At 39.9% G+C, this 26,855-nt stretch overlaps 2 protein-coding genes across 18 annotated transcripts in view; both read right to left on the bottom strand.

Moving 5' to 3' along the window:
- The window catches only part of kmt2ca (lysine (K)-specific methyltransferase 2Ca), a 146,393-nt gene extending 140,590 nt beyond the window's left edge, over window positions 1–5,803 (bottom strand). For 15 of the 17 annotated variants that reach the window (XM_059023330.1, XM_059023334.1, XM_059023336.1 and 12 more), the window contains exon 1: window positions 5,092–5,802. The gene's annotated coding sequence lies outside the window, so the exon portion shown is untranslated. Of the gene's footprint in view, window positions 1–5,091 lie in introns of all 17 variants that reach the window. The other 2 variants (XM_059023332.1, XM_059023333.1) reach the window with 1 other exon arrangement.
- An 18,264-nt stretch (window positions 5,804–24,067) lies between these two features.
- Window positions 24,068–25,750, bottom strand: LOC117400688 (DNA repair protein XRCC2-like). The gene is made up of 2 exons (XM_059023453.1): window positions 25,742–25,750; window positions 24,068–25,320 (listed from the first exon to the last, which is right to left on the bottom strand). Exons 1-2 carry the CDS (start codon window positions 25,748–25,750, stop codon window positions 24,463–24,465), a joined length of 867 nt encoding a protein of 288 aa, XP_058879436.1. The 3' UTR covers window positions 24,068–24,462.
- Window positions 25,751–26,855: the final 1,105 nt, after the last annotated feature.

The raw sequence follows: 26,855 nt of genomic DNA, 5'->3' as shown, positions 1-26,855 counted from the left end.
CCCTCCCCGTACTCCACAATTTCTGCTCCCATTTCTTGTGACAGTGCACTGGTGATTACATGCAGCAGGCCTCACCCCGGCTCTGTCAGATAAGGACTTCAGCATGGGTGCAGTATGTAGTGCCATGGGGCCTATTATAAGAGAGCTATTGATTATCAGCAGCAGGCAATGGGGAGCTCAGCTTGAAATAAATATCGGACAATTGATACACACTGTATACGAGTGCTCTCTGTCTTCCTTAGTTACACTGCCACAAGCTTTCCTCGCTCATATTAAATATGCGCACAAAGAAGTCTCAATTGGGTCTGACTGGGGCAGTCCTGTCATAGAGGAAGGAGGTGGCTCCATTGTTGAAAGAGAGAGACCATGTGAAAGATTCAGATAGCCTTTGTTGCCAACTGTACAGCTGGCCTCAAAGCAGGTGTAGACATTGGCTGGCACAGGTCATGTGCTGGGCCAATAGAAATGTAAAAGTAGCATGGCTAGAACAGAAAATAAAAATGGAATAGAATACATCTCAATGTTCCCAGCTCCAGACAGCAAAGAACAAAGGGCTCTCAGCTGGTGTCTAGTGGAGTCCCCTGTTCAGAGTTGAGGTCGGGTTTGGTTTTTTTGTTTTGTTTCGTTTTTTCCAGGTTTTCTTTTTTTGGTAAGAATGCAGGTTTGCTTTGATGATGAACTGTGGTTTGTGATCAGAAAAAAAAGCTTCTAGTTTTATATGGATAAAACTTTGAAATGCCAACAGTGGTGTGCTTGGAACACATTGCAAATTAGATACTGCATACTTCACCATATAAAACATGGTTGTTCTTTGCTTACAGCAAGGTCAACCCATTTTTCAGTGGGTGGAAGCTGATTTATAAAACACTCATTATTTTTATTATACTTTGCAAGTTTGAGTTAGTTGATAGACTCACACTAGGAATAATGAATGTTTTACAAGTAGTCTTGAACACAATGCTGTAGTGCTTCATACAGTGTTTCTGCCCTGTAACCCTGTGCTGCCCTGTAAAGCCACTTTCACACTGGCACTCCTACCCGGGTCCAGGCCACCTGTAACAAGCTGCTTCCGGGGCATTGATATGTGCATTGTGTATTTGCTTCTGTCACCCAGGTCAACCCTGCTTTATCAAAAGCAGTATGAAATCACGTACCCGACCCACATGACACTGGGTCCTGACCGGGTACATCATGCCGGTGTGATAGGGGCTTAACACCTGGAAGTTGACTTGGATAAAGGTGTCTGCCAAATAAATTAATAAAGAAGGAACCGCACTCAAATGGAATGGGTTCTAAGGATGGCTTCTTTCTTAACTGGTTACAAAAATGCTTTGGAAATTAAACTGCTGTTGCAAAATGCATTGTGCAAAACACACACTCCAAAGGAAGTTTAAATATGAACTGTCCATTCATGAAATGCAAGAGTAACATTTATATTTTACAACACACACTCCAAAGGAAGTTTAAATATGAACTGTCCATTCATGAAATGCAAGAGTAACATTTATATTTTACAACACACACTCCAAAGGAAGTTTAAATATGAACTGTCCATTCATGAAATGCAAGAGTAACATTTATATTTTACAACACACACTCCAAAGGAAGTTTAAATATGAACTGTCCATTCATGAAATGCAAGAGTAACATTTATATTTTACAACACACACTCCAAAGGAAGTTTAAATATGAACTGTCCATTCATGAAATGCAAGAGTAACATTTATATTTTACAACACACACTCCAAAGGAAGTTTAAATATGAACTGTCCATTCATGAAATGCAAGAGTAACATTTATATTTTAAAGTTTTAAAACGAGTTCCATGAAACTTAGACAGTCACTGGTTTGTCTAGTCTGCATTATGTTTGTCTGTGGCTGGCAACAAAAACTGAAGACAAGCAAAAACTATGAATTGAGAAACTGAAAACTTCAAGAAGCACTCCGAACCAACCTTAAAAGGTAGCAGAGCAGTATATAAATCACTGTTGAAACTACATGCACTTACTCTGTAATAGGTTTTAAGAGTGTAAGCCGCTTTCGGTCTTAGTTTTGTAAAGTGGGAGAAATGGTGATGCACAAGGCGGCCCTTAGTTTCCAACCACTTCCATCGTTTCTCAATCAACCTTACCTACACAATGGTCTGGTAGATTGTGGGAAAAAAACAAAAAACAAAAAAAGAAAATAATAATAATAATAATAATAATAATAATAATAATTTTAAAAAAATCACTAAATTTGCTCTCAAGAAGAATTTTCAATTGTTTGCAAAAAAACGAAAACTCAAACATTCGCTCCCTACTATGTCACTAGAGCGCATGCACGCTATTTGTATAGTGAGAAGTGTGGCGGGTTTCAGTGTGAGTTTTCCTTCAGCCATGGAGATATTCCTAAAGCCATCGGTGACTTCGGAAACAAATCTAAATCAGCACCGAATATAACGGCAAAAGACAGGGAACAAATGCAACATGGAAGTCTAGTACTTCAAATAACTCACTGTCATAGCTTCTGATAAAACCGCAGAAGACCGTCACAACGACCATGGACGGACAAACAGTGGCTACTGAAGAACGAAATAAGATTATTATTATTTACAAAAATATTTCATAGTTTAGTCGCAAGTTCAAAGCGAAGCGTTGTTCTATTTACTACTATGTGAAAGGTCAGAGTAAAACAACCAGGACCTTGCTTGTACGCCCTATGTTGCAGGTCCTGAAAGATGTCATTCTAATTACATATGGAAATACACACGTTTTGTGTTCATGATGTAGTAACATAAATGCTCAAAAAGGAAGGGGCGGCGAACTATGTTAGATATTATCCGATTACTTGGGATGACAACATGTTTTTGTAATCGTTACTTTCCCGTTTGTTTTGTGGTATGTGATGGTAGCCCTTTCGCACTGTCGCCTTGGTCAAAGAAACAGATAAGCTAGTTTATCAGCCGATCAATGTTGCCTGTCACTGTTTCCGAGCGCTTGTCACAGCTTCCAGACTATTTCTATGTGCTGTCTTGATGTGGATACGTTTTAAAATTACAACATCTTGGTGAACAACACGTTTCTAAAAATACCCTGTTACATTTGTACAAAAATGCTCCAAGCCTCGTACACATTTGTAAAACAGTGCATTTGTAAAAATTTACCAGTGCTAATTTGAATCCCAGTGCACAACTACAATCTTATTCTGCTAGGCAAATGTTATTATTACTAATGTGATTAGTCATATGTTTTGGCCATAACTGTATTTAATTTATTTAAGAATTGTTGTTATGTATATTTTAAAAAATTGCATCCAATAGTCAGTGCTGTAAGAGTTTTAAAAAGTGAACTCTTATTGTGCGAGTTTTTTTCTTCTTTGATTTCCATAAAATATGGCAAACATGTTCTGGTTTTTTTTCCAGATTTTAGTAATGTGATTTAATAAAAAAATGAATGTAACTAACTGTGGCTTACTTTCTTATTTATGTATTTATTTATACTCATTAACACTGTTTTTCATTAAAAAGTCATTGCCGCAGAATTTTGCAGAAAACACTTTTCTCGTTGCAGATTTTAGGAACTTTTACCGCGGACTTCCGTGGGGACCAGTAGGGTTGTTTCAGGTAAACATGTCACGATGACATTCCAATCGTGTCATTAATTAGTTTGATAAACAAGTTTTGTTTCGCTACACGCTTAGATTGTTCAGCAATCCGGTTATGTGTTTTTTATTCTAATGCATATATTATTTTTTTATTCTAATGTATATATTATTATTATTATTATTATGTAGAATATTGCTGATTCTGCAAAATGTTGTGACGTGGTGACTGCTCATTGCTATAGGGAGCAGACGCCTTGTCGCTCGCTTACCCCACCCATCACAGCACTGGAGAGCTGTGCTTACTGAAATACACGCAATGCATTTCTGTGCTGTTTAAACAAGACAATGCTGATTAATACGTGGCCCACCTAACACTCCAACTGAGTAACTCTTTTCATATTGTAGACCCTAAACTGCATTTCACGCCGTTGAAAATGTTTAGACGCTGAATACCGTCTTTTGGGTTTCATGTGTGAACCCTAGGCAAATCTCCGACGCATATTAATAATAATAATTTAAAAAGTTGGAGTTACTGGGAAGCAGATACTTTATCAAAAACATTACGCCACCTCAACACTGTTACAGTACAGAAAGCACGGTACGTGTCTCGGTGTTGCAGGCAATATAACCGACCCTAAACAAAGACCAAGCAAGCTAAACAAAAATCAATCTGATTGTCAAAAAAAATCTGCTTCTGAAACAAGAGCTGTGGATAAACGGGCACTTTGGCACTTACAAATAATGAAATCTTCACTTTTTTGGCACGGTGTCGATGACCCTCCATATTGGAGATGAACTCTGAGTCTTCCGCAGTCCCGAAACAAAATGTACAATCAAACAAGTCCAAAAAAATCGGTCAATACTTTATTTGCGGTTTCTGTATCAACAACAACAACAACACAATCGATGTATTAGAAGAGTCGCAATACACTTGAAAAATGTGCAATTTTACTCTGCTTTCACTGAAGAATGAGAAATACACTATTTCATTTGTCATGAAAGAGGATTACTGTAAACGTTAAATACTCGAATTAAAATGTTCTAAATACAAAACGCCAGTTCTAATAAATATGCACTTAAAATACACAAATAATTTGACAAACGAAGAACAAAAAAATAAAACACGCCTGAATAAGGTTGCTGTGTCAAGCAGCCTGCAGAGTATAATACAATGGCTCCTTGATCCTTGACTTGTTACAGTAAATCATGATTAATTTCACTAAACTTAAAATAAACAAGAATACGTGTAGCCCAGCTGTTTAAAACTGAAGTTATTTCCCTGTCAAGTCGGTTAAATCGTAATAATGACTCACATAAACTGACAAAAACAAACAAACAAACAAAAACAAAAAAAAAACAGCACAATTCTCAAAGTAACTTGATGCAAGCAAAAGTAGACCGTACTATAATGGAACAGAGAAAGAAAGGAACCCGATGTATCCAGCACCATAACCAAAACCAAAAGTTCATCAGCGATTATTAAAGAGACGTACAGTTCAAGCTTACCTTTTTCACCCTAGAAGTGTGGAAGTATTGCCTTCATCACCTTTATTGTCATCTGCGAAATTGAACACTTTTATTTTGTATTTTTTGGGGGGAGGGGAGATTTTCACTCTCCAGCTGTAGCAATAAAACGGAAACTACCGATGCAGTATGTGCGCCCGAAAAAAACACAGCACATATTCCAAAAAAAATGCTATCTTCTAAGTTAATGAAAAAAAGTGAAACGGGGTGAAAATGTAGAACCCAATGTGTTCCCTTTAACCAGCGTGTTGACCCTTTCCAACAGCAGACTGCCAAACAAAAAAGATGAAAAAGACGATCTGTTGTATTCCAAAAGTATCTCCTGTTAGTTTTCACCGAAAAAAATATTGCAATGTATCCATATCCTTCGGCAGTTTCGAAACAAAAATGATGGTGAAAAACCAAGGGAAAGAAGAACCCCCTTACGACATGAATGCAATTCTTCTTTTTCTTTAGAGCTCGCAGCCAACTTGCACCAATAATAAACCCTCCTTGCAACTTTTCTTCAGCATTCGATTGGATGGAAAAATATTACTTCCGTCGATTTTAGCTACAAATGTTCCTCTTCAATCAAGAAAAGGGAGTTTTTCCCCTTAAAATTGTGAATTTAAAGTTATTGCAATCACTCCATCATGGTGGCCATGTTTGAGCGAGACCTAAGCACTGCCTGTCAACAACCCTCTGACAAATAGTCCCCATAAACATCAGATAGCCCGTCGTCTATGGGGACAAAGCTCCTAAAACAAATTTAAAATACACCATAAAAAATTATATGACATTTTCAAAAATCCATGTCTATTTTATGAAACGAATTCCCAGAAATATTGTTTTGATAACAGACTCTCTGACCCTGCGGAGTGATACATCGCAGCACCATCCAGGTAAAGAGACTTTCTTTTTTTTTTTTAAACCAGCAGCCAAGTGGAGAGTCAAAAAATGTAATAGATTTCGGCACACGGAGGGGAGTTTCATCTTAGCCATTTTAAGTTGTTGTTATAACTACGATTGTAGGTTTGTTGTTGTTCACAGAGCAAATAAACTATTACTGTATCAACACGTATGTTATGAAACAACCAACTTTTTGTTTTAACTTCATTTGTATAAACGTTACATTGTATACTCCCTCTAGTGATAATATTACAACGTGATCTCCCTGCTCGAAGACAGATCCGCAGAACTAAAAGTAAACGGCAAAAATAAATCTTTAACCACGAGTTATCAATATTTAATATATATATTAAAACAAAAAATGACCTGTAATTACGAAGTGGCGTATCTCAGAAGTGGTTAAACACTCATGAGTAAATCGTTTTGAAAGCACTCATTAGTGTCCAATGTGTAGCATAACATCCATAAGGATAGTCGTATGAAGACTTTAGTGAGGAAAACACGCAGAGAAACCAATAATGACAACCACTGTGTTTCAAGGTGAGGAATGGCTGGTCATCAAAAGACGTGCTCGCCTTTTTGGAGGATATATGTAGATCAGTGGTTTTCAAAAGTCAGGCTTTTGTTTAACTGCAAACTGCACATTTGTTCTAAACATGCATTATTTCCCAGCGCACATTAACCCAGCAATTACACACTTAAACAACAGCTATGTCTATCTACCGTCCTCATCACACTGCAATACAAATGAAAAACACAAATTCATCAAGCTTGCTAGTTGAGGGATAGCGGAGGAAGCACATTCCTGTTGTGCTGTGCAAAGCGTTCAGCAATGAAGCTTGTGCAACACGCAAATGCTGCCCCCAACTCACAGTCTCACAAACTCAGCCCATTTAAAATAATAAAAAAAATGGGGCAAACTGCACTTTGGTGTTAAGACTTTGATAAAGTGCTACTTGGAAAGCACAAACTGACCAACATTTCTGAAAACCTGCATTAGATAAAAGGACTCTCCATGCAAAGCGGGTTTCTTTACACTGTTATAATGTTGAGGTGAAAAAGACAAGACTGTAACCCCAGTGCTCATTAGCCCATAGCAGCAGCCATTCAGCCCTGCTCTTTGTTCTATACAGCATGAGCTGGCTAAACATACTCAGCATACATTACCTTCTTCCAGTCCCTGAGGTGCGTGCACCCCTGTGCTTTCTCGTCACAGGTTCAAATCTACAGCGAATAATGGCACTGCAGTTCAAAGAGTTGACCCACAGCCTCCAACCTCTGTATGGTGGTGCTATGCATGGTTGATTCCGAATACTAAACTGCTATGTACAAAATGTGTAGAATCTACGTACCTGCATGACGCCTCATCACCATAGGCTGAGCAATGGGTGTAATCAGCTGCTTCTTAGTCAATGGCTCACCATTCCTATGGTAAATACTGTTAAGCTGGGGGACACAAAGCCTCTTGGTTTCTGGAGACTGGGAGCCTTAATTTGGAGTATCGTTTGAAATCTTCTGTCTTCCGGTAACTTAAAATGAGTGTGTTGAGACACACCATTGACAAGCTTCAGCTTAGTACAAGTGTACAATTGAACACTTTAAAATTCCAAGTTGTGTAACAGGGCAGAGGCTCGGCGCAACCTGGAGATCCTGCACACCACAAGAGAGCGTCTTACCACTGTGCAAAAGAGCCAGGCTCATCTGCATTAGTGGTTTTACAGCTTTTAATCTCATCTCATCTCATTGACAGGACTACTGAATGCAAAAACTCTATGAGCAGTCTTAAGAGATCGATGGGGGAGTACAACTGCACTAAAAATAAATGCATTCAATTGTTCTCTATTTGTAACTAGAAACCGTGGAGTTAAAAGCTTTCAAAATTAGCCCTACTGAAAAAATAACACCTTCACAACATTCAGAGTGGCAATTATAAGAACACTAGAACATATACCCCAAAAACAGATTTCTGAATTTTAACCCACTTGTATCAATGGTCTGCAACTACTAAATATTACAAATACACCACTAAAGTACTGTGACAGAAAGACAATGATTCTTGGTGGTAAATCTCCTTTCCGACCTGTGAGGGTGCTAAGTAACGAGAACAGAGTACCCTGGACTGCTTGGCCTGACACTTTGTTCCTAGGGTTAAAGGAAGTCGGTCATATAGAAAAGGGGCGGAGCTTCAGTACATTAACTCATCGACCCGGAAGGGAAATGATGTGGCAGCCGCAGATTGGAGGAGCAGCTGCCATTGTTTACCAAGGGGTCATGAATGACGGTATAAGTAGGGGACGAAGCGACGTAATCTGTTCCTTCATTTTGGTTAAAAGCATTGAACCTGTATTGTTGTATCGTGAGTGTTTTGTTTGTTTGTCTAATTGTACTTGTTGTTATTAGACGGCTAACACGTTCCGGAGCTTTCACCAGAGGCCAGCACGTCCCTGGAACATCACTGCACCAGAGAACAATAAATTGTATATTCACTAGGAGCACTACTGCTCTCACTGAGGACTGGCGATCGTGTATGTGTATTGTGTGTGTGTCTTTTTGTGGATTATCGTGTATTATCTTTTGGGACTACCCTGTGCATTAATTATACAGAGCAGTACACATTGTAGTGTACTGCCTGTATTTCATTTATAATGTCTGTTGGTCAGTTTCGACCATTGGATTACAATTAAAAACCCATCACTTCATCAGAACTGTGTTCGTCATTATTTGGAGCACTGCATCACCTCTACACCTGCGCACTACAACCCACTTTGCCACAAGTATTCATTATTTTCTCAAATGAAGAGCACAGGACCAGAAGACAAAAACTGTATTAGGTTTAATAGCATCATTACTATTAACAAGGAACAGCAAACTGTAGAGTCAGTCAACCATGCCTGCTTTGATAAACTGCGCACACAAACAATGAGAGAATACTACTTCATTGTATTAAAACATAACATGGTTGCTGCACTGTCATTTGAAGTGAAAGCAAATGAAGCCTCAAGTTGTTCTGGTGCTCAATTCACTGCTTACTGTACAATTAACTTGAATCATTCTGTCCTAACAACAAAGGCAACACTTTAAAATAATGAAGTCTGATACAATGTTATGCTTCAGAATCGAGGGGAAGTCTCTTGCAATCCAACCTAAAAGGCAGTCTTACTTCTAGTCTATTCATTTTTCTTCTACCAACTACATTCCTGAATCTGTTACTGTATGCAAGATTAACGCTGGATACTGACAAAGATGTTGTTGCTACCAAGAAAGCCTGCACAGAGGAAGAGCAGCACCAGCTGTTACAGGTCCAGATTTAGGAAACTCAAGAAGGATGTCAGACTGCAGCACCACTGGGACTCTCTCGCCAATCTAAACTCAAGAAGGGTGTCAGATTGCAGCACCACGGGGACTCTCCAATCTAAACTCAAGAAGGATGTCAGATTACAGCACCACTGAGACTCTCTTCAATCTAAACTCAAGAAGGATGTCAGATTACAGCACCACTGGGACTCTCTCCAATCTAAACTCAAGAAGGATGTCAGATTGCAGCACCACTGGGACTCTCTCCCTAATCTAAACTCAAGAAGGATGTCAGATTACAACACCACTGGGACTCTCTCCAATCTAAACTCAAGAAGGATGTCAGATTGCAGCACCACTGGGACTCTCTCCCCAATCTAAACTCAAGAAGGATGTCAGATTGCAGCACCACTGGGACTCTCCAATCTAAACTCAAGAAGGATGTCAGATTACAGCACCACTGAGACTCTCTTCAATCTAAACTCAAGAAGGATGTCAGATTGCAGCACCACTGGGACTCTCTCCCTAATCTAAACTCAAGAAGGATGTCAGATTACAACACCACTGGGACTCTCTCCAATCTAAACTCAAGAAGGATGTCAGATTGCAGCACCACTGGGACTCTCTCCCCAATCTAAACTCAAGAAGGATGTCAGATTGCAGCACCATTGGGACTCTCCAATCTAAACTCAAGAAGGATGTCAGATTGCAGCACCACGGGGACTCTCCAATCTAAACTCAAGAAGGATGTCAGATTACAACACCACTGGGACTCTCTCCCCAATCTAAACTCAAGAAGGATGTCAGATTACAACACCACTGGGACTCTCTCCCCAATCTAAACTCAAGAAGGATGTCAGATTACAACACCACTGGGACTCTCCAATCTAAACTCAAGAAGGATGTCAGATTGCAGCACCACTGGGACTCTCCCCCCAATCTAAACACAAGAAGGATGTCAGATTACAGCACTACTGGGACTCTCCCATCTAAACTCAAGAAGGATGTCAGATTACAGCACCACTGGGACTCTCCCCCCAATCTAAACTCAAGAAGGATGTCAGATTACAGCACTACTGGGACTCTCCAATCTAAACTCAAGAAGGATGTCAGATTACAACACCACTGGGACTCTCCTATCTAAACTCAAGAAGGATGTCAGATTGCAGCACCACTGGGACTCTCCAATCTAAACTCAAGAAGGATGTCAGATTACAGCACCACTTGGACTCTCCAATCTAAACTCAAGAAGGATGTCAGATTACAGCACCACTGGGACTCTCTCTCTCTCCAATCTAAACTCTAGGTGCAGATTAAGCATCCGATTCAAACATGTGCTGTACATCTTCACATTCTCATACATTTAGGACACTTTGGGCCTCATTCACTGAAGGGTGGTAGCGTTTTTACCACATGCCAAACTGTCACAATGCGTAGTAAATTACTGTGTGTTAACTTGTGGTTGTATATGCTAATGAGATATTTTAGCGCATGGTATTTTTTTCTTGCAAAAACTTTAATGAATAAGTAAACTAGAAAAAATGCCACGTGGTGTGGTAAACAGTTAACAAGCAGTAAAAGGGAAAAATACAACCGTTTAGTGAATGAGGGCCTTTGAACGCAGTCTCATGTTTACATTGCAAATATATCGGGATCCCAACAGGTTATGTTACGATCACAAGATAATTAATTCTCAGGATGTTTTACACAATTATCTGAAGAATAAACAGATAGATATCTCAGGATCTCGACGGTTCAGTTTGGCTATGTGTTTGGTTCTGTGAATCACAAGATAATTAATTCTCAGGATGTTTTACACAATTATCTGAAGAATAAACATGATAGATATCTCAGGATCTCGACGGTTCAGTTTGGCTATGTGTTTGGTTCTGTGAATCACAAGATAATTAATTCTCAGGATGTTTTACACAATTATCTGAAGAATAAACATGATAGATATCTCAGGATCTCGACGGTTCAGTTTGGCTATGTGTTTGGTTCTGTGAATCACAAGATAATTAATTCTCAGGATGTTTTACACAATTATCTGAAGAATAAACATGATAGATATCTCAGGATCTCGACGGTTCAGTTTGGCTATGTGTTTGGTTCTATGAATCACAAGATCATTCATTCTCAGGATGTTTTACACAATCATTTGGTTAGGAGTCACCACAATATAGTTATTTTGCATGTAAACAAAATCTATACTTTTTTTCTGCTTAAAAAAAACACAAGCAAAAACCTACCATTGAGGTAACTTCATAGTTCAATTTGTGTAATAGGATTAAGTTGCACCATTTCCATGCCTGACATAACAAATACATAAGAAGATAATGAATCCATATACTACTTGGGTAAGTCATTGTATTAAATGTTATAATTTTGCTATAGTGTTCTATGCTTCCATAGGGGAAAACCATGATAATACACACTGTAGCACTAGTGAAACTTTAGGGCTATGTCCAGCGAGGGAAATTATTTATTGTATAGCAGTTTCACCCATTCCAGGTTTAACTGCGGACTAGATTAGCCACAGCATAGAAGTAACAAGTTCAGGTGTGTATTACTCATAGTAAAACCAGGAATGGATCAAACTGCTATGCAATGAGAGTTTTATTTCCATCCCTGTATGTTTATCAATTTAGTTCACATTCTGATTGTATATGCCCCTGTATGTTGTTGTGTTATGTAGCTATGGCTAATTCCAGAACACTGACTTGCATCCATTAGGTTTTTTTACCATGACCCTTGTGTGTGTGTTCACAGCTCTTAATATGCATGCACAGCACACCTGCTCTGGCATTAGTCTTTCCATCACATGTGGTTAATGCATCATCAACCACAAATGGAGGAAACCCCTCCCGAGAAGCTGGTCCGCTTGAACTGGAATGACCCCTATTTAAATATTCTATTGGTTTGCAAGAACCACAGATTACTCTCCGACGTATGGGAATGACATCTGTTTAATACCAGTGCTTTCTGGAGAAAAAATAACAAATACAAAACGCTATCTAAAACAGAACAGCTTCTATTCCCAGCAAACAAATAACCCACATACTGTACATACAAAAAAAACTCATAATTAGAGACTACATTGATCTAGTGGTTCAAAACTGCGACAAATAGATGGACATGATCAATAATAAGGTCTACACACCAAATGAGCACTCGACAGATAAGGAAAATATTGAAATGATACATAAATAGATGATTATTATTGTTCACAAGCTGAGCATTATAACCTTGATCCACAACCAGTTCTCACACAACACTGTCCCATTCTTTCACCATAATCCAAATCATAGATAAATGTGCAACAGAAAATACTGATTTTAAGTTTAGTGAGTGTGTGAGTGTTTGTTTGTGTGTTTGTGCTGTGATTTTTGTATTGTTTTTTTTACATCGTAGTGAATGCTAATGCCCAGCCCACACACAATTATTCTTTTGTTTAACCCTTTCATTTTGGCCCTGGTGTCATGCTTGTTTTGTTCCTGGTTTTGTTTTTGTAATGAACGTGTGCACCAGTACTTAACCTGCAGCTTCCTGTCTCTGGATCTCTTTCCTGCCAGTAGCAGCCTGGGCTGTGACGCCACCCTCTCACAGGTCACACTTTTTTTTTTTTTTAAATCAATTTAGTGACCAATTATTATTTATATTTAGTTCCCGCCAATTTGAAATGTCCAATTATGTTTCAAACGCTGAATTGACAACACAACTGACAGAAGGCACAGGTGTCGTTGTCCATCAAATCAACAGTACGAAGGTCACTCTTGAAATCAGGGCTTGAAGGATGTGTTGCAGTAAGAATACCTCTGTTAAGAAAGGGGAACAAGACTAAAAGGCTAAAATATGCACAAGTACACAGAAATTGGACTATAGAACAATGGTCAAAGGTGCTTTGGACTGTTGATAGATGGACAACGACACCTGTGCCTTCTGCCAGTTCTGTTGTCAATTCAATGCTTGTCTTCTTTCTATTCCTTAAGGATATTATCTTCAAGTATTGCTCATCCTTCTTAGACAGCTTTTTTGGTCTTCCAATCCTGGGTTTGTCAATTACAGATGATGTTTCACTGTACTTGTTGATTATGCTTCGGATACCACACCTTGAAAATCGAGTGATGCGAGCTATTTCACTCAATGTTTTTCCTTCTTTATGCACGTCAAGGTTGTTATAATAGTAGAAAACACTAGTGGAGGCTTTAAGTACGTTTTTGATGCTCATAATGCATCAGACTAGAAAAATGCAACATGTCTAAGACTTACACAATTGTTGCTTACACAATTTTCCAATCTTCCACCCCAACCCACCTCTTCAGCCAGGCGTCCTGAATGTCAAAGCAGCTCTGTGCCTGCCAGACTTGGATGACATCATCTGGAATTCCAGTTCTCTTTAAGGAGGACCAGTGCACTGTGCCCTGAGGCAGACTGCTCAACCTTGCTGCAGCATTATCAATGGTACACTGGCTCCTTAAAGACACATTATTGAACTGGACACTATTCAGGACTAAAAACTCCTTCATAACGGCTGTAAAACACAATACAACTATGTGGATAAAACATGTTGTGAAAAGATTTGCTGCAATTATTGTGATTTAATGGCATAATTTTTCCAGCCTTTATAGTAACAAATGATGTAATTTGACAACAATATAATGAATACCTGCATTCCCGTTATTTCAGTTTGCATTATTAGAAAGCTTATGAGAAATGTATGGTGTTATATTGCCTTTATGATGGTATTATTAATGCTAGTACAGAGTGCCTTATTCAGATAAAACTTTAACCACAGCAGACATTCTAAAGAACTGACCATTTTCTGTTTCTCTGTTCTCTTTTTATTGACACCCTGCCAAGTAAAAACCTGACTATCATGGATCAGTAAAGCCCTGTAAAATGCTATTACTTTAAAGAGAGAGCCAGTGTCTTCTGTTGCAGATTTCTTTCTGTGGAGAGGCAACGGATGAAATGGTTGTCTTTTCAGGATGACTGCTCTGAAGAGCTCTCAATGGAGTGCTCTTGAGATGAGGAACATAGTGAGAGGAGACTTAAAGAACATCCGTATTACAGCCTAGCCTGAAACCTTGGGACACATCCTCTGTGGCATCAATTCTAACCCTATTCATAAACACCTGCGTCCTACCAACAAAGCAGTACAGTAGAGCTCTGTGGACATTTGGACAAGCCAACAGAAATTGTGAAGTCCAGTCCGGAATCAAAACAGCACTGTCTTTCTCAGTGAATTTCAGCTGTATCTCACAGTGTGGCCCCACCATACAAATGGGGGAGTTTTAACAGCTGCTGTGAATGGTGACTTCCTTACAGCAAAAGATCAATTATATCAAGCCTTACAAAGCCTAATTATTCTCTACTGTTGCTTTTCATTTTTTTCCCCCTCAGTAATTAAATATTAACCCTATTCCCTTAGAAAATACTACAAACAATAGCAAGGCTTTGCCTGAGAAATAGAAATTGCTGGTATTTACAGCTGCACGTTAGGAAAGCGATCAGCAGTGGTCTTTTAGGAGATGGTTTTAGAGACATAATTACAGTGTGAATTGTCATTTGTCAGAAGTTGTTATTATGGTATGCTGCCTGTCAGTGTCAAAAGTCAGAGGTAATTAGAGAGGGTGAAGAAAACTGGAGGAAAAAAATATGTAGACCAAACATGAAGTCTGTGAATATATTACAATGTCAGTGGAATGTCGGAGGTGGGTGATTTCATTTATAAATAGCTGTGTGATACATACTGGTGATCTTTGACTTTTACGTGATGTTAAGTTGCAGATTTCATTGTAGACCGCAGATGGAACTGGCTGCAGCCCCAGATGAGAAAGTGGCTTAATTAAGTAAGGACACCCCTATAATGAGATTTACAATCTCACTGTACACACATACATACATACATACATACATACATACATACATACAGGATATGTGTCAATAAGGCATTTTTAGGCCCCGGAAAAATACATTTCTGGAAAACTCTGGAAAATATTTGTCAATATTAATAATATAGAAAATAAGCAGAGTGGCATTACATGTGGCATTTCTCTTTAAGCTTGGCTAGGCAAATGGCATGAGAGATACAGTAAACGTGTCCTCCAGTTCACAAACAAAGCAAAAAAACAACTTATTATATAGAGGCCATCTTCACATGCCAGGTCAACATTAATGCCATGTTCCCCATAGAGCCAATGCCTCATGTACAGTGCTGCAGAAGAAGGCTTTATTGATGACTCATTGATGGGTCACAGCTCACATACACAATGAAGATACCAGACCCGTTTAATGCTACGTGTCTGTGTACCTTGGTGCAGTGCTGCCTCAGAAAGGATTTCCTGTGTGCAGGGCTATGGGTTTGGCTCAGGTTAGCTGTGGCTGGAGCTTGTTTGAACCCACACATGGTAACTCCCATCATAAACAGCAAAACAGACCTCAGGACATTTACAGAGAGGCTTTTCTTCACTTATAATATAAACGAATAATTCGAATACAAATCAATGTATTGCACATACATCTTAACCCTGCAGTATATTCTTGACTGGTGTTAGTGGAACTAGAATTCAGTTTGTGTTGTGTTTTCTTTTATCTGCATAGGATTGATAGCACCCAACTGTAAAGCTTTACCGTGTGTGTTATTTAAAGACTGGCCTTTAAAGGGCAATGTTTAAAGCCAACGGTATACAATACCACAGTGTCCTGCATATTTAACAGTATTAAAACCATCAAAAACGGCTTTAAAATAGTCTTTAAATAACTCAAAATGTGCTGCTGCTTCCAATAATACAGTATGAATAAAACACATTGGAATGGATACTGTATGCAGTACAAAGTCTTGGTCCTTTGGATGCTAGCACTATGGTAAATAAATAACTTGTAGCACTAGTTTTTGACTACAGTTTCCATCTAAAATAGTGACTTAAAGCACAAATTGGCACAGGTATGGTTTCTTCTTGTTGATGTTTAGATTCACTTACTATCATTTTCTGTTTCATGGCTCTACATACTGTTGACTTTTTAAAACTCAGTTTCAAGCTGACAATGACAAAGGCATGTCTGCCTTGGTGGCAGACTCCAGAGACACAGGGTCTTCTTCCACCCCTGCTGTTCACCATTCATCACATGTTCTCCTTCTGCTTTTCAACACAGTGGAATATCTACAGGGGCACACTAACAAATACATTTCTACCCAATTACTATCCAGCACCTGTCCTGCTGCTCCAATGTAACTGCTGTGTGCAGGACGGGTGTGGGACTTTTGTTAGGGATGTTTCTTCTGCCGGCACACCACTGTGTTTGTTCTCACCGATGTTGCAATATGTAGAAAGCAGTTCATATTTGCCATCATCATTTGGGTATAAAGTAAGTTAAGCTAAAACCAACAAAGATAAAGCAAGCAATTGAAATTGATAACACTAAAGATAGTAAGAAGTATGAAAAAGTTTAACAATTAGCAGACCGATTAAAAGTTTGGACTGGATGCGATCACATTATTACATAAGGTTGATTTATTTTTTAAAAGGTAACACTACATTGTGTCTCTAATTACTGTGTATTTACATAGTAGTTTCTTAATAAATACATGTGCACTTACACATAATTACAATGTTATTATGCAGAGTTACAATGTACTTAATGTGTAAATCTTGGATGCACAATATATGTAAATATACAATTGTATCAGAAAATGGTTAGGGTTATATCGTGCAAACAAAATTACACATTAAGTCCATAATAACATTGTAATTGTGTATGTACACATGCATTTACGAAGTAACTACTATGTAAAAACAGAGTAATTAGAGACACTTAGGGGCTGATGTAAGGATAGGCATAGAGCAAACAAATGCGGCTCCAAAATCCACATTTCCTGGCGGCCAGGCCATTATTTTGCACTGCGGCCTATGTAAGCTTAAGAGCAATGCAAATTACTCAGCACACTCAAATAATGAGCTGCAATCATGATAATGAGGGTCGCAATGAGCCTGTGCATCGGACTATTTAGCAGCCGCCCTTACAGCCCAGATATGAGGTGAGTTAGGAGTACAGAGCAGTAAGCACTGTATGAGATTTGTGGAGCACGAAAAGCAAACCAAACGAAAAATATGTCACAGGAAAGACAGCAAAGTCCTCTTGGAGCACGGAAAAGAAAAGATTTCTGAGGAGGAGCTGAGAGTCACTTTGAATTGAGTTATTTGAAAAACCTCAGCCAACATCAGTTATGCTAACAAAGATAGGACAGACCTCTATAGTGGAGAAAGTCAATGCTGTCGGTGTTACCAGGAGGACAGTCAACCAGGTGATGAAAAGATGAAATTCAGATATTAGGTCTAGGATGACCTGTGGAGTGAGACGATAACGCCTTACCACCACGTCCTCCGGCATCTCAAACAAAGTGACCCTGGGTTTGAATATGAGGGTCTTCTCTGTCTTGCCCTTCTCCGACGAAGGTTTTCCTGTTTGTCCTCACCAAAAGCCAAGCGTCGCTGCATCAGGAAGTGTACCACAACAGCCATCCTGAGGCCAATGACAGGTCTCTGAAGGTGTGTGGTTTTATACAGCTCTTAATTACTTGCTTCTACAATGGTTTGCACCTTGTAAAAGGAAGTGCAAAGTTTTTGGGGGGTCAGCAATTGCCTAAGTGCAAGGCAAAATCCTTACATCTCATTATAATGTTACATCTGAATACATTTCGCTTAGTATTCCAGATCCCCACCCAATTCTATGCTATTTTTTCATCTGAATACATTTCAACATCATTTAAATGGATCAATGATGGCAAATTAATTGATTCTCTTGTGCCCATTCGTTTTTTATATATCAAAAGCAGTGTCTTTACAGGTTAGGGGATTGTGTACAATCTCACAGCCCCCCATTATAGGGGCACCACATAGACTGACTGCTGTGCAATAGGTACAGCTGCTCAGGGGGAGGCAGTGTTGCTTAACAACGTGCCTTTTACACTTTATCTTTATATTAAAATGGTATCCCAAATAGTTTCCATTTATAGCAGGCAATTCAGCACCGGTTGCTTGTTTCTAAATGGGGGTCCTTAATCCCACAAGTTCTACTGCCTTGTTCAAAATGGCTCAAACGGGATTAAAACCAAGATTTGCTGGGTTTTAATCCTTTGCTCTGAACACTAGACCAAGCCATTCATTACACGCTGTATTCCACACAGATTACAATTCCCAAGACCACGTGCTCTGGATTCAGGTGGGATTCAGGGGCAGCAGGGAGGGACATGTGTTCATGTCTCCACGTAAAAGCAAATCCTTGTGCTAATGAATACTTCACAAGCTTCTTCACTGTCAGCAGCTCTTTCCACGGGCCACTTATCCAAGTAAAAAAATTAATTAATTAATTAAAAACCTGAACAGAACATTTAGTTCATGCTTTTAGTTTTCCATCAATAACTTTGTACTTTCTGTAAAGTTATAATTGATTAAATAATTGTTGTCAGGTTTCCTTGTTAGATGAATGATTAGAATTACCTTTAACTCTTTATCTCTCAGTAAGGAATAACCTAATAGGATTTTGGTTTGACTTTAGAGTATTTGGGTCTGTACATCAGCATCAGAAGAATTAAACAGTTGTCGCAAAATCCTAGATTTTCCAAAACATCTGGTTCTTTATATAGTTCCAATACTGTTTCTTGACAGTTATACATATAGCAGCAGATTACAGCGGTGGAGAAATGAACGAGGAGTCGGTGTGTAAAATGAACAGGCACTTTAACCAACGACACACTACAACCCCAACCAGGCCCCTGCTCTCTATATGCAGCTCAGGAGGTCCTGGGTGTGGACAAGACATGAAATAATAAATAGTAAGTAATACATGTATGTAAATTAAGCACAGAGAACACAGCGATTCAGATACAGACATACAGACAAGCAATGAGAACGAACACGCAGTGCACAGTCCAGGGCCACGCCCCCCTGATAACACAAGCAATGAGAATGAACACACAGTGCACAGTCCAGGGCCACGCCCCCCTGATAACACAAGCAATGAGAGCGAACACGCAGTGCACAGTCCAGGGCCACGCCCCCCTGATAACACAAGCAATGAGAATGAACACACAGTGCACAGTCCAGGCCACGCCCACCTGATAACACAAGCAATGAGAACGAACACACAGTGCACAGTCCAGGGCCACGCCCCCCTGATAACACAAGCAATGAGAATGAACACACAGTGCACAGTCCAGGCCATGCCCACCTGATAACACAAGCAATGAGAAAGAACACACAGTGCACAGTCCAGGGCCACACCCCCCTGATAACACAAGCAATGAGAATGAACACACAGTGCACAGTCCAGGCCACGCCCACCTGATAACACAAGCAATGAGAACAAACACACAGTGCACAATCCAGGCCATGCCCACCTGATAACACAAGCAATGAGAATGAACACACAGTGCACAGTCCAGGCCACGCCCACCTGATAACACAAGCAATGAGAACAAACACACAGTGCACAATCCAGGCCATGCCCACCTGATAACACAAGCAATGAGAAAGAACACACAGTGCACAGTCCAGGGCCACACCCCCCTGATAACACAAGCAATGAGAACGAACACACAGTGCACAGTCCAGGCCATGCCCACCTGATAACACAAGCAATGAGAAAGAACACACAGTGCACAATCCAGGGCCACGCCCCCCTGATAACACAAGCAATGAGAATGAACACACAGTGCACAATCCAGGCCATGCCCCCCTGATAACACAAGCAATGAGAAAGAACACACAGTGCACAGTCTAGGGCCACACCCCCCTGATAACACAAGCAATGAGAATGAACACACAGTGCACAATCCAGGGCCACGCCCCCCTGATAACACAAGCAATGAGAATGAACACACACGTGCACAATCCAGGGCCACATCCCCCTGATAACACAAGCAATGAGAACAAACACACAGTGCACAGTCCAGGGCCACGCCCCCCTGATAACACAAGCAATGAGAAAGAACACACAGTGCACAATCCAGGGCCATGCCCCCCTGATAACACAAGCAATGAGAATGCAAACCACTGAACAGTGCTGCCGTCACCGCTACAATATTTATAATAATGATACCATGACTTGAGATAAATGTTACTATATTATGTAGCAAACATGCATTGTTCCTGAGGTCTTGCGCAACAAAGAATACAATATCGTCTCCTGCTGTTTTAAAGTTACAGCAAATGTACTTTTTAACAAATGATTACCAATATTAATGATTTACAATAGAAAAACAAATTTATTTTAACAATACTAATATTAACCACACAGGGGATTTAAAACTGGGTTCATTTCAGCTCAAGTGCTTTTAGCAGGAGGACTCACTGCTGACTGACATCTCTACCTGCCTGAGTTTGATGTTTTACGATTTATTCTGTGTTTTTTACTTGTTATTGTTAAGTCATCATTGTAAATAATAATGTGTTCTCAATTGGTTCACCTGGATAAATAAACAGGGGTGCAAATCATTTTGAAAATTGGTGCTAAACTGTGTTGAAAGTTTAGCACCAGAGAGCCTACTGATGCAAAATGATCAAACCCTGGCCTAATCAAGCTCCGCCCCCTCCCCACCACACACACACTCTTCCATGAGTTTTTAGTGTTTTAGTGGATGAGTGTGGGGGGGCATGTGAGTAGTCCAGACCCAGTGAGAAACTATCATCATCTATGGGTTGCCTGAATTTAATGTTGCTGGCGCTATAAGGTACCTAGGTATTAGAATCTAGCAGCATAGAGCCACATTTGCAGCCCTGATAAATGTTTTGATTGATTGATTGATTGATTGATTGATTGATCGAAGTGGACCAAGGGAGGTTGTTCCAGCTCTCACATCAGCGACTTGCACCAATTCATTATTTTCTTGGTGCGAAGCCCTTAAAACAAGCTTATAAATGAGACGAACACATGGGAAAAAGTATAATTAGCATCATTGCAAACGTCAGGATGTTATGCTTACTGCTGCGTTATCCGTAAATGTATAGATTTTATAGTATTGGTTACTTGGACCCCAAAATGTACCACATTTTGTCAAATGTCAATGATTGAATGTTACCATCATAACCAATATCAGTTCTAAAACAAGCAGATGGAAAAGGACTCAACGCAGTGCTAACATACAGGAAGTGCACTGAATAGTTTGAGCTCCACGGCATGACAATTACAAAATGATCCCATGTGTTTAAAAAAACAACACAAAGTGCTTTACAGATGAGCCGTTCCAGATAGAAATGCTGCATCTAGAGTACAAATGTGTAATAATGGCTGCCTGATGAAGGTCTAGCTGTTGTTGCTGTGTGCGGTGATATACCTAACTACAGTACTGTCATAACAAATATCTTCCTCTTTTAAACATCTGCATGCACGTCTTAGGGGAATGAAGCCAACGCTACACTTATGTAACTGCTTATGATGTTACATAAGTTGCATGCATGACAGAAAGCAAATTCACTGCTGCTGTTTACAAATAAACTGAGGAGGTACAAGTTACCTCTCCAATGTTGCTGGCGCTATAAGGTACCCTGGCACTAGAATCTAGCAGCATAGCGCCACATTTGCAGCCCTGATAAATGTTTTGATTGATTGATTGATTGATTGGTCGAGGTGGACCAGGGGAGGTTGTTTTTTTTCAGTTCTGGTCACCTCGTTACAAAAAAGATATTGCTGCTCTAGAAAGAGTGCAAAGAAGAGCGACCAGAATTATCCTGGGTTTAAAAGGCATGTCGTATGTAGAGACAATTCCGACCCAGAGGACTTTTTTGACCTGAAAAAAGAAACAAGGACCAGGGGTCACAAATGGAGATTAGATAAAGGGGCATTCAGAACAGAAGATAGGAGGCACTTTTTTACACAGAGAATTGTGAGGGTATGGAACCAACTCCCCAGTAATGTTGTTGAAGCTGACACCCTGGGATCCTTCAAGAAGCTGCTTGATGAGATTCTGGGATCAATAAGCTACTAACAACCAAACGAGCAAGATGGGCTGAATGGCCTCCTCTCGTTTGTAAACTTTCTTATGTTCTTATGTTCTAATAGAAGATGTGTTTGTGTTAGACCTGAACATGTAGAAATAATACATTCAATATTTCTTCTGTACATGAAAATGTTGAAAAAACTACGAAGGGCATTAAAAAACGTGAGACAGCAAGCTCTTGACAGATTTCTATTGCACAGGTTAGAGGCACTTGTGAGTTTTGCAATGTGGATTGAGATTTTCATGAAATGTCTCTCCACAGCTACATCCCAGCTGAGGCCCCATGCACAGGTCATTTTGTAAATAAAGTTCTGTTTACTGGAATACGTTTGGCAGAGATGCTAGATCACCACATCCAATATTTAAATCCCTTCAGGTAAGTGTGAAAGGAATGGCCACTATTCCAAGTTAAAATGCAAGACGCACGGTCTGCGTGACATACATGTACGAATGAGCTGCTCCACTACATGCTGTTTTCAGGGATATTGATCCCTGGGGTTCAATAATCATCTGGACAGGTGACTGAAGTGATTTGAGACCCCTCTTATTTCCAGACGATGCCTGTGTCACTCTTATTACCAGTGCTGTACTCGTAGCAGTACAAATCTTACTTTTATAAAGCGTGGCACACTCACAACCTTTTTTTTTCTTGCCAGCAGAAAGCAGTAATAAAATGGCACACGTTATCATCTTAGTGCAACCCGTGCACTGTGTTCTTTGCATCTTGTAAGGGATTTAAAAGGCATGTGAAAGGGCTCTTGTTTGACAGCACTGGGAGACCTAGGCCCTCTAAAGGATGGTTTATACTTCCGGCTGTCTGAAATTGTTGGTTTGAGCCTCCTGTGGTGACAGACCCTGTGCATCCAGTCACACTGTCCCCATCTGGAAGCCATACAAGTGTGAATTTTTGTTGTGTGTATAAAACAGCATATGTGCTATTGCATTTAAATGTAATAACAGTGTATACTGGTAGCAGGTAAGAATGCACAGATCAATGACATCATTGCATTCTGTACATACAGTAGAAGATAAACAGTCAGAACAGGGTTTGCTTGAAGCTTATAAACTCCAGTCTCTCTCCATCGTCAAGAGATTATAATGGTAAGTTCACAAGACGTCTGAGATAAAGGCTTCTGCAAGGTCTAAACCTTGCACAGCTTTCCAGTAATACAAAGGCTACCCAAGCAATTATATCTGCATAAATGACAACTGCTGGGAAGTAGCCCTGGCAAGCAGAAAAAAAGAGTAAGGATAGGTGACTTGAGACTTAAAGACCCCTTTATAAAATTCAGTTTTTATTCATACAATTTGCAGGCGACTCCTTGAAAATTGTAGCTTGGTGATTTTTATTTTGTATGTTTGAGAAGTAATGACCGCAGCAATGGTTTGGTGATCAGATGGCCGATTGCTCTTTGAGCTAGACCTTCAAGTGTGTAAAAGAAAAGCTGCAATACATGTGTGTTACAGTAGCACTTGACATCTAACCAGCGCGTGTTGCACTAAGAACAAAAAAGTAGCCTCTTGTTTGGATTCTAACATGCATTTATTAAGTTAGCTTAGAGATGAAATCATACTATTGATGTGTGTGTGTGTGTGTGTGTGTGTGTGTGTGTGTGTGTGTGTGTGTGTGTGTGTGTGTGTGTGTCCTACCTCGGAGCCTGTCTCAGGAATGCACCCCAACCCTGCTTGTGTGTACACAACATAGACTACATGGGACCTGGTGAAAGTAACTTCCTGCAACATAATGAATCACAAAAGAATGACATGGACAATGGCAGGTATTAACAAACAAAATTATTCTTTACAGGGAAACAAAACAGAACTATCTGCTGTGGTGATACCTGTTATACATGGTGTGAAGAAGCCTGATAAAAGCAGCAAAAAATAAATAAATTAATAATTCTAGCTCACATATAAGGCATTTTCAAAGGCACATTCGCTTTCGCTTTTTTTTCCTGTGGACATTTTTCTATTTAATTGCTAACTTTAAACTGCTGCTAATTATTCAAACAAAGAAAGTAGATAATTGGATGCATTTTACAGTACTGCACAATCAAAAATAAACCCAAAACAACAGGCTGTCACTGGCAAGAGACAAGTAGCTCTTTCAAGAGGAAACCAGTATAAACAACCCCTCCCCTTCCCCCAGTCTTTTCTGTTTGAAAAGATCCAAGTCACAGAAACTGGGCGCCGCCATCTGTAATAAGAAAAGAACACCTGCTTGTAATTTTGCTTTTGGTGTGGGAGGAAACAATAGAGAAAACTTGCTTGTCGTCCTTTAAAGTGTCTGTTTTTGAAAACACCATTCTATGAGTGACCATCCTCTGCCACGACCTACAAAGATATGGCTTGCTATAGCTGGCGTCGGTGCTTGGCCGCTGCCTCCAGGGCGTGCCTGCCTCTGCTGTCCTGGATGCCTCTGGTGCGTACCCCTGCACGATGGCCTGTGTGCTTGCAAACAGCACTAAATGGTAGTCACTGATGAGCTTCTCTAGAAGCTCTGAGCACTTCCTAAGACTGGCTTCCTGCTGGGCCAGGCTCTCTCCGCCACTGTTCCTGTCGATCCAGTAGAACGCGGAGATACTGTCCATTAGCAGCAGGCAGAGGGCAGGGCGAGTGCAGAGCATGTTCTCCAGGTAGTGCAGAGTGAGCAGCAGCTGGATAGTGCTGCTGCAGTGCACAAGGAAGAGTCTCCGCAGGCACTGCCGGACTGTCTCCTCGGAGCTCTGGGGCAGACGCCGTTCCAGGATGCTCACTAACCGAAGCATGTCAAAGTGGGAGTCCGTGTCAATAAACAGGACTTCCACTTCCAGTCCTCCTGCTGCAGTCGGGAGTATGCAGCGTGACACCAGGTGATACAGAGTCTCCGTCTTCCCTGTTCCTTCCGCACCATGGAACTCGATGACATCACCTGTCAAAAAGCAGCCATCTGTAAGGATACTGGTTTTAACAAGCAGGGGCTTATGCTTACAGGAAATAAAAAAAAGAAAAAAAAAAACAGCTTTCAAAATGAAAATGCTGGTACTCTCAAGCTATGTTTGACAATAAAAAAATACAAACAATTATGACTGTAGGTTTCAATGTAGTACTCAGGACATCAGTAGTTCAACTTGGCAGTGCCCTGTTTAGAAAGCAGGATAATTTAGCTGGTGCATTTGGACTGTATCTGTGGTTAAATTACTGTTAATGGTGATTTTAGGATGGTGCTGATTTAAAATAATTCACATCTCACTTACAGCAAATATCACATTTAAATATGACACTGCGTTTGTACTACAGTGGGTGCAGAATACCTCTCAAACTTCCTGTGATATAGTGTAGAATGAAAGATACATTTGCTGCAAGGTTCTTTAGCCTCGGAGGACTTTGCAAGGTTTGTCTCCTTTTCAACACTGCAGACCTATAGAAATCTAGAACAAAATGCTATTTCTTTTTATTGCTGCAGCTACATACCAATATCATTCTTTAAAGTGTTAAAACTGCTTGAAAGATTAAGCACTCTTAATACAACCAGTGCACTGTACATGAAAATGTTTTTGAAGAATACGTGCCTAACAAGCAAGCTGCCACCACCACCCCCACACACGCAGTCAAGAGAAGGTAGGCAGCTACTTCCTGGACTAACTGTGTCTGCAGGGCTTGATGCTGCATCGTGCTCTGTTACTTCCAAAGTAGTTCATTTTATATTCTGTGCTAGGGATGCATTTCTATTCAATCTTGAACAAAGAAGACTACGCGGTAATCTGATTCAAGCATTCAAAATCCTAAAAGGTATTGACATGTCGACCCAAGGGACTTTTTCAACGTGAAAAAAGAAACAAGGAGCAGGGGTCACAAATGGAGATTACATAAAGGGGCATTCAAAACAGAAAATAGGAGGTACTTTTTTTTTTACACATAGAATTGAGGGTCTGGAACCAACTCCCCAGTAATGTCGTTGAAGCTGACACCCTGGGATCCTTCAAGAAGCTGCTTGATGAGATTCTGGGATCAATAAGCTACTAACAACCAAACGAGCAAGATGGGCCGAATGGCCTCTCGTTTGTAAACTTTCTTGTGTTCTTAATATAGGCTCTACGCTGTTCCATCAGGCAGCATCTCATTATATATACTGTTTATCAATTTGGTAGCCAGAACACTTCCGGTGTGAACAGTTATTTAGGAATGCTGAATGTTTTTACTTTAATTTATTTTATTCACGCATTGTTATTTATTTAATTATAATGAAATGATGGCGTGCATATGTTGCACTGCAAACAGTATGGAAATGGCCTTGTTCACAAACAATAACAGAAAATACGCGAAAAGTCTGCACATAACACAAAAAACACTGTAACTCACTCAGAAACTCCAGAAAACACACATAACATATTAAGACGAGTACGTCACTTAAAATGTGCTGCTTAATATTAATACTGTAACAGTTATCAGGTAAAGCAGCTTGTTACTGTACATCAAGCATGTGTAGTGTGACGACCTACCTCTGTACCGGACTCTGTCTGTCTAAAATCGTGTGTCATATTGCAACAAATGTCTCATCTGCACTCTCTTTAAATAATAAACATTC

Source organism: Acipenser ruthenus, chromosome 4 (genome assembly GCF_902713425.1).
Source record: "Acipenser ruthenus chromosome 4, fAciRut3.2 maternal haplotype, whole genome shotgun sequence".
NCBI lineage: Eukaryota > Metazoa > Chordata > Actinopteri > Acipenseriformes > Acipenseridae > Acipenser > Acipenser ruthenus.
The sequence above is the reverse complement of the archived record's forward strand: the minus strand, read 5'-3'. Positions and strand labels throughout refer to the sequence as shown.